This window comes from Cupressus sempervirens, chromosome 4 (genome assembly GCF_028749045.1).
Source record: "Cupressus sempervirens isolate cs-2001-9-10 chromosome 4, ASM2874904v1, whole genome shotgun sequence".
In the NCBI taxonomy this organism is placed as follows: Eukaryota; Viridiplantae; Streptophyta; class Pinopsida; order Cupressales; family Cupressaceae; genus Cupressus; species Cupressus sempervirens.
The window spans coordinates 913,022,252-913,030,977 of NC_143121.1; the positions used below are offsets into that span (position 1 = coordinate 913,022,252).

Sequence of the window (8,726 nt, forward strand, 5' to 3'; positions counted from 1 at the left end):
GAATTTCTTCGAAGTATGTATTTGCATTGGAATAAGTTATATTGTTAGATGTTCTTTGTTGGATCGATGTGCAATTCAAATGGTTGATCGTGTTGTGCCAACTAATGATGGATTAGGGTTAGGTAATATGTTTTAGTCAAGGTATAGTTGAGTTTAGATGTAACATGTTTATGTTGAAGTGGCGGACTGACCTAGTGTTGAGAAGTATATTTATATGGCAAAATGTTATTTTGCAAGTGTGAGTGAGTGTGTATGATAGACAGGGGTTGTGCGATCAAGTTGGTAGCTGAAGGTTTGTGAGAAGATGCAGATGGTGAACCGAAAAGGATCTGTACAAGCAATAATGAAGTGTTATTTCCATATAATTTCACTTGGTTAATCCTAACAAGTTATCAAGTTTAGAATCGCTAACAAGGTCACTTTTAACAGAGTGAGCAGGATCTTAACAAGCCTGAAGTCGATTACTTTAACCGAGTGGCTCATTAATTTAAGTTAGAAAATCCTTTAACAAGGTTACTCCTAACAGGGTAAAGATCTTAACACATCTAAGGTAAATCCCTTAACCGAGTGACTCCTAATAGTTGTAAGGAAACTCAGGTGCGGAAACAGCTTCCTACACTAATCTCATAAGGAAAGTATGATGCAAATCCTATTAAAATCTTCTACACTTATAGATTCAATATCATGTAAACAACAATATTGCAGCCAACCATGCATACAAAAAATAGACAGAGAAAAGAACACATAACACAAAGATTTGCCGGTGGGGAAAAACCTTTCAGTAAAACAACCCCACCCCTTCAGAACCTGCACAATGTATTATCTTCAACAAAAGGTTACAATACACTTGCAATGCAAGCTCAACAGCGACAACAGAAGACTCCGATAGCAACTCACAGTACCAACAACACACTCTCTCGCATCACATCTCTTCGTAACCCTAAAAACGCTTATAACATGCGCTTCACTTTAGGGCTACTCCCAAAGGTAAACCGTATTAGGGTTTTACCATTCTCCGAGAAAATAGGAACCCCAAAAAAAATTTCGGGCCGATGCCCCGAACCCCACTATTGGGGTAGAGCGTACAATACTCAAATATCTTAGTTGCCACATGTCTTCACCTGTCATTGAATCTTCCTAACATAGCTCTTACGTGTCATAGGAATCCGTCATAAGCGTTTTAGTCATGATCTCCTTACACACAATTCAAGATGTCGACACATCAACATTATTTGCAAGAAATACATTTTACAAAACAAATAATAAGAATAGGAATTATACAAGGTTGAGACACCTTATTCCTAACAATAGTGTTTGCTCCTAATAAGGCATTATTGTGAGCTTTTAACAAGGCCAAGCCTTTAACAGGGCACATTTCAGAACAGTGCACAATACTTGTGGTATTTCCCTCTAACCAAGGGTTTCCACAATAAAAATCTTAGTGTTATTGTGTTACTTGTGTCGATGTTTTTGTTTGATGTTTCGTTGATAAGGTTCACAAGTTAACATGAAATGGATAGATGTTAGCTCTGATATTGGTTAAGCAGTTTTGTGAAATTGTGGTTAAAGTTTGAATTTGTGGATTACTGATTCACCTCCCCCTCTCGCTAATCTTGAACCTTGAGTATATTATCACTTTATTGTTATTTGTTAGCATCACAATACTCTATTTTGTCTTATTTATTTTTACTATTTTAATTATATGTTTCTCTTCCTAGAACTTTCCATTGTTATTAATTGTAACCTCTAGAGTCCCATTGTCCTACCTTTTGTCACCTATCAACATTAATAAAACTTAATTTTTCCTTGTCCAAAGCACATATATTTCTTGTCTTTTTATTATTATTCCTATCTTGGCATTTGTAGCACCATAGCATTCATGACCGTGCCTATGAATGTTTAAAGAGAGTTTCAAGAAAGATTAGCCACTGTCATATTCACTTTTTGCCATATTACTAAATGTCCATAATCCCTATAGTTTCATAGAATGTATCATGAATATATTACAATAAAAAGTCAGACCCATTTCACAAAAAGTTCAAATGGATTTTCAAAATGTTGAAGTCTACCACCTCCAAGCATTAGATAAGATATAATAGACAGTGTTAATGAAATAAATCAGGCAGAAAAAAAATTAGAGTATTGCTCAACTTTTGACTTTTCTTTAAGCCATTGATGTCTTCTTTTACTTTAGATGTACAATATGTTGCAAGTTTTCAACAAACAAATGACAATCAAATCTACAAAGCACTATTTTCCAATGAAACAAAACCATTATGTGTGAAAAAATACAAAATACATCTTTTGCATGTTGAAAAGCATCCAAAGCAACTCTTACATTACCCTTTTCTAGTGTTTTGAGATGTGAGTCTGTCCTGAAGCCGTAGTCATGATTTGAATCTCCATCAAGGCGTCCATATGAGCAATATTGACCATCCCTAATAAAATTCCCTGATAATTGACTCTATTCCCAAAATCAAAAGTTCAGTCAAATAAGATTAAAACTCCTCTACTCTAATTACAACATAAGCGTGATTAGAAACCACTAAAAAAAGAAAGAATTGCTTAGATCTTATTTTTATATGAAGGAAAATCATTGGGAATGAGGAAAACAAACAGATAGTTAAAACTGACGCAAGTCACAAAGATTGGATTTTCCTTATGCAAAATTACAGATACTTAAAACTGAGAATAAGAAGCATTCTATAATCAGAAAGTCAATAAGCAATGAAAGAGTTTCATCCATCAACTCAAATTCTATTGTGGGTGTGAAATGTTTCCTTTTAGGTGCTCAGTATCAGACCTGACCCCCAGCACTTTTCACAAATGTTGGATCAGACGAGAAAATATTATCCTCATGAACACGTCCACAACCAGTGCAGCATCTGAAATTCAAGACAATTGTTGTGTCAGCTTTTAACTCTGCTATAAAAAAATATGGTGATGTTACTTCACACATGTATTCACATTGACTCAACATATGACAAAGTACAATTGCTCTCATATTAAAGATAAGGAAAAATTGTCTATAAACACCACAGGCAACAGAGATACTGAACAGTTGTTCATCACCAGAATTCTAGCACATTCTAATCAATACAAAAAGCAATTTCATAAAATACAAACATTTCAGTCTCATAATGCTCTACTATAGCTAGAATGTCCTCACACTGTGACATATACATTAAAGAAACAGAACCTTGTCATATTAAACATACAACAATAGCTAAGAAAAAAAATTAAGCATATGATGACAACGCTATGCAAACTGGAGATTAAATGGAGTGCCTGTCAGAGACCTCCCTTGTTTGAATCAATTTTGTCTGTTCCCATTCCCCAATGCTCGATGTAGGTAGTCTGCCAACAATTGTATGCACGGACATGCAAGTAATTGTTTTTCTGTTTGCAAAGGTTTAACATTTTTTGCAATTTTCCCAAAGTTTGCTAACAGGCATATTGTCAAACAGTTTGCAATGTAGTATTATTTTGACAACATAGTATTCCGCATAAAATAGTAAATATTCTTTGAGCTCATAACTGCCGATCCAATACAAATTGATATGTTCAAGGCATCGAGCACAACAATAATAGCACTAATACATCAATTATCATCAATATTTTATATTTCAAAAGGTTGACCTGTTTGGGGTGTTTGACATGCTTGAGCAGCTTGAGCAGCTTGACCTGCTTGAGCATCTTGCAAGCCTGCTGTTGACTGGTCAATATTTGAATTTCAGACTTTAAGGCCTACAGATATATTAATTAAAATCTTGCAGCACCTTCTTACCCTTAAACAGCATGCATATAAAATAAAAAAATCCACTTAATGAAGTTTGGCACTTTCCTTAGATGGTAGAGCTCTTTCTAAATAGCGAAGTAGCTATGAGAGGGATGGTGTCTCCTATATGATGTGTTCTGTTGGCTCTTATTGTCTATCAAAGGCCACGATGGAAGCTTGATTAGTCTTGAAGACTCCTTAGATTTGTCATCCACCTTTAGAACTTCTTAAATGCCATATCATACCAAATGACTTCAGGTAGCAGTATAGCAGATGAAGATCACTTATGCAATGCCAGTAGTTGCTCTTGATCCAATCTCATACCAAATGACTTCAGGTAGTGGTATGACAGATCTAAAATATTTTTCATAGATTTTTGTATTCTTCTAGTAGCACAATTTCATTCCACAATTTTCTTAGCTATAACTTTCAATAGTACACAATATGATTCAATTTGCAAACTCCTTTTGCCAAGCAAATAACCTTGTTTGGAATCTAGATGAATATAACAAGCATTTTGTAAAAGCAATGTGTTAAAATCCCTCATTTTATAGGTGATTAAAAAATCTTTACAGGTGGTGTGATCACATGCCTACCAATGGGTTTTCTTAAGCTAAATTTTAATGGGCCTTCAAGGGGAATCTCGATGAAGCAAGATCTGGATGTGTGCTTAGGGATGATAAGTGCAATATCGTGAAAGGGATTTCCTTTTATCTTGCTCACAAATCTAATAAAGAGACTGAAGATGAAGCAATGGTAAAATGGCTGAAATCATTTGCTTCCCTCAACTATAGGAAGTTGACTTTAGGCAGGGATATGACATCGGTTCTGTCAAGATTGGGTAAGAATTTCACTAGTTATTGTAAGTTTCTGTGATGTCCCCATTTGCTGTCACTTCAGCATTGTAGTTAGCTCCAGCTTTCTCAATGACCGTCAGCTTTTTCAAAATAGATGTTTGATGTTGGCAATGAGCTCATTTGTTCTATAGGACTCCTATGATACTTTCCGAAATGAATTCTAGAGTTTGATGGTCCTCCAAGATTCTTGGAAAGAGCATCTATTTACAATAAATCATTCGTTTGGCCCCATTTTTCATTAATCATTATTAGTATCAATTCAATGGAGTCAAATTTTGATTTTGAACCTTTTCAACAGTTTTTGCAACTCACATTTTTTATTACCTTATATTATTTGACAAAGCGATTTTTTATTTTATTAAACTAATTTAATAGACACCCTAGTAAATACCTCATGGGAAAGAGAACCAAAAAATGTCAATTCTAGACACATAAATATTAGGACCCTGTGTATAAATACTTTCATTATTTTCATAAAAGGGTCTTCTGGAGTAAAAAGGAGTTCTCAAATTAAGTGAAATTTTAAATTGATCTCCTAAAAATTTCAGTGGGAAAAGTATAAAAGAAGGTTCTACGAGCTCATTTAACCTTCTACAAATCAATAACCTTCTGCAACACCCAGAAGTGCTTCCTTCCCGAACCAATCATAGACATTAAATGTTCTCAATTTTCACCTTGCTGATAATTTGCTAATGTAAATAGGATCATGTCTTCTTTTCTGGGTCATGACTCTCCAGTTCCTAATTCTTTACATTTTAGTCCTTGACAGTCTACAACTCTTCGCATTGGATGTGAATAAGTTAACCATTTGACAACTTTTTCTCTCCGAGCTAGACAAGTTCAATTATATTTTTTGCAGAATCTAAAGATTCTTTGTATTTTTATTAGTCTCCGTAGGTCATATCCACACTTACACATCACAAGTAAGTTCATTTCGTACTTTAAATAATGGAAATGACATGCCAAAAATCTGTCACCTGTACTTCAGAATTTTTCATATTTAGTTCATGAGACCCCTATAGTACCCCTCTTCTCCTATAGAGCCTCAACTTTGCAATAAAAACAAAATTAGAAATCGATAACAAGAATTCTAATTTTTCTTTTAATTTTACGAAAACAAAGGCAAAACATTTATTTATGCCACAATGAAAGGTACATAAACTCAATATAAATTGCATAGCTGCTTACCCAAGACAAAAAAAAATAAAACAAAAATCATGCAAGTCAAACAACAAAACAAAAAAATCACTTACATGAATCCATTAATATCATCACGCTCCGTTGGCTGGTCCTTTCCACAATGAGTGCACCAAACCATTGTGTTGAAAGAACCAAAGATTTTGAAGGGTCTCTCTTAATGCTAATAACTGTAAAAAAATATCATTAGCTTATAATAAGTATATGGCTACACAGGTGAAGGTAAGAGCTTGAAAACAGGATTTGAGCTATCATTCTGCAACACCAATGTAGACTGAATCATATACACTAGAAATCATTAGGAAATACATCGCGTAATCTAAGTTTCGAATATAATTATAACTAACCTAGTTGTCTCATGAAAAGGAGCTTCCTTTACATTAGTTGAGCTATGAAAATTAAGAAACCCCGTCACAATTTGACTTTAAACACATTCCCCGCAAAACTGTTTCAGAAGATTTTCCAACTTTATCTTCCCGATGTGAACACAGCGATCTTCCTCGCTAACCAAGCACTACGCAATAGCCCTCACAATGGTACACTCACCAGGGTCCGACCGATGGATTCACGCTACGTCACCTGGTCGTGCTTGTTCTGAACCCCTCTGTTAACCAGCTTGTACCAATAAATTCACCTGATCTCTTATTCATATGTTTGAAAGCCAGGTTCTTTCTTCGATAATTTTTAGCCGATGAAGCTTTCCCTACGGCCGCCGGATTTGTCTCACGCGTCCCGGAGCTCCCAGTCGGATTGAAAAAAAAAAAAGCCGCCGGTAAAACAGACACGGTCGCTGCTTCCCTGCGTTATAATCTTATGGTACCTATGTGAATTCCTCCCGTTTGGCTGCGGGAATAGGAATAGGGGAATAGAAATCCACCATATCATATCATATCAAATAACTATTATGGGATCAGAAAATGGGGCTATGTATTCCTATTCTTGTTTAGTTCGATGGGAAATTCGCAGACCCTAAGAAAATGGGGCTATACACTGGCCAATATTTGATCGGAAATTTGCAGACTCCAAAATTTATGTTTTCTAAAATAAATAAAAGTGGAATAGGAATACGTATTTTAATAACACTTATTTGGGTGGAATTGAAAAACTCCATTTTTGGGCCAAAATTAGAATATGTATTCCTATTTTACTTCGTATTTTAATTCCGATTTGATGCATCCAAACGAAGCATTTAAAATTTTAAGAATTTACATATGCTTATTCCACTTGTATTCAAAACTATTAGTTTTCGTAACAATAATTTCAACCAGTTTTATCTTGCATTTGAAGTGCCACTTCATACTGTGATGTCTATTTTCTTTTTTCTTTTTTCCTTTTTTGTTTTTTTTTTAAATTTATCGTTTCCAAATTTTAGATAGTAATATATGAATAATAATTATTATGTTAATGAAAATTCAAATATGAATATTACCTAAATAGATTTAATCATTATATTTATCTGGAGATGAGAAATATAAATATTAAAGTTACAAATTATTATTATGATGTGATGAGGCTAGAAAAAAAAATTGAGAATGTGATGTATAAAAAAAAATTTGTGTGGTGTTAAAATTGATTAATTTAAATATATATGTTGAGATGCATTAAATATATATATATAATAATTAAATATAATATAAAAATAATAATATAGTTTTATATTATTGTGAATATTAAATTAATTTGTATTTAATATGTTATAAAACTATTAATAATCATAAAAAATATTTTTTTAATTAGATTAAAATCTAAAGCATTTAATCATAGTAGACATATGTTATTTTAAAAATTATATGATTAAAATAAAATTATAAATTATTTTTTCATATGTAATGGGTAGAAATGGAAAGACCTCATAAGAGGTTGGCAATTGCTTACCATTGTGTGTTGTGAAAATTGATTAATTGAAATATATTTATTGAGATGCGAAATATAAATTAAATATATATATCACTTTATTTTACAATTTTTTCCCCTAAAAGAATTTCTCTCGCATAGTTTACTTTAGGCAAGCTTGCCTCTTTACACCAAGCACTTTTTAGACAAAAGATTTTAGACTTTCAGATACCTGTAAAGCAATCAACCCCATTGCCCCATCCATCTTGTTCATGTGTTGCATAACCTTAAAAGGCCTCTGTAAAACAAGTTGCATGACATCTAAACAAGACACCAACTCCTTTGACTGAAGAAGTCGTATCATCAAAGTCTTTCATGTGTGATAGTTATGATGGGTTAGAAGTTCTAAACAAGAAGAGGTCTCGGTCATTGTTTTAGAAGGTGTTGGATTGTTTTTTGTAAGCAAAAAAAGACCAAATGTTTAAAGTATTATGCCCGCTCTATATTACTCCAAACTAATACCAGATCTGGAAGTAGACAAAAAATTATGCACTTTAAAAAAAAAAGCACTTGAATATGTGCCCATATGAGCCCAAACAAAGCTTTTGAAGTTACAAAAATCGTGATTTGAAATTTTCAAAAAAAATCAGGAAAATAGATTACAAACAACCTACAGTAATGTGTAGATCATGAAATTCCACCCAATAATAATAATAATAGTTGCTCGGAAAAAGGAATCTGTATGAGTGAGATATCGTTGTTTGAAAATCACCTCTGTAATTATTTGTATTGAATCATTGTCATCGCACCTCCAAAAATCAAAGAAAATGCCCAAAAAATGCTAGATTTATTTTATCAAACCCTTGTTCTCTTTTTTTTCCAAATACCAAACAAGCTACAACAGATCTAGCTCTATTACCATGAAGAATTTGAGTAATACGTAATACAAATTCGCAAAGCTTGAAGAAGATATGCATGTAAAAACCTATCATAAAGAAGAAAAAGACAAAAAGAGGCAAGGGTTTGCTATGAAAATATGCAAATTGTATTTTCATAAATGA

General features: G+C 33.2%; 1 protein-coding gene across 1 annotated transcript in view; it reads right to left on the reverse strand.

Moving 5' to 3' along the window:
- The window catches only part of LOC149564370 (Cyclin/Brf1-like TBP-binding protein), a 272,701-nt gene extending 265,993 nt beyond the window's left edge, over positions 1–6,708 (reverse strand). The window contains exons 1-4 of the mRNA XM_089827430.1: positions 6,180–6,708; positions 5,889–6,002; positions 2,804–2,885; positions 2,344–2,464 (exon numbers count right to left, since the gene is read on the reverse strand). Coding sequence (XP_089683556.1) covers positions 2,344–2,464; positions 2,804–2,885; positions 5,889–5,953 — 268 coding nt within the window. The 5' untranslated portion in view covers positions 5,954–6,002; positions 6,180–6,708. The remainder of the gene's footprint in view (positions 1–2,343; positions 2,465–2,803; positions 2,886–5,888; positions 6,003–6,179) is intronic.
- Between the last annotated feature and the right edge of the window lie 2,018 nt (positions 6,709–8,726).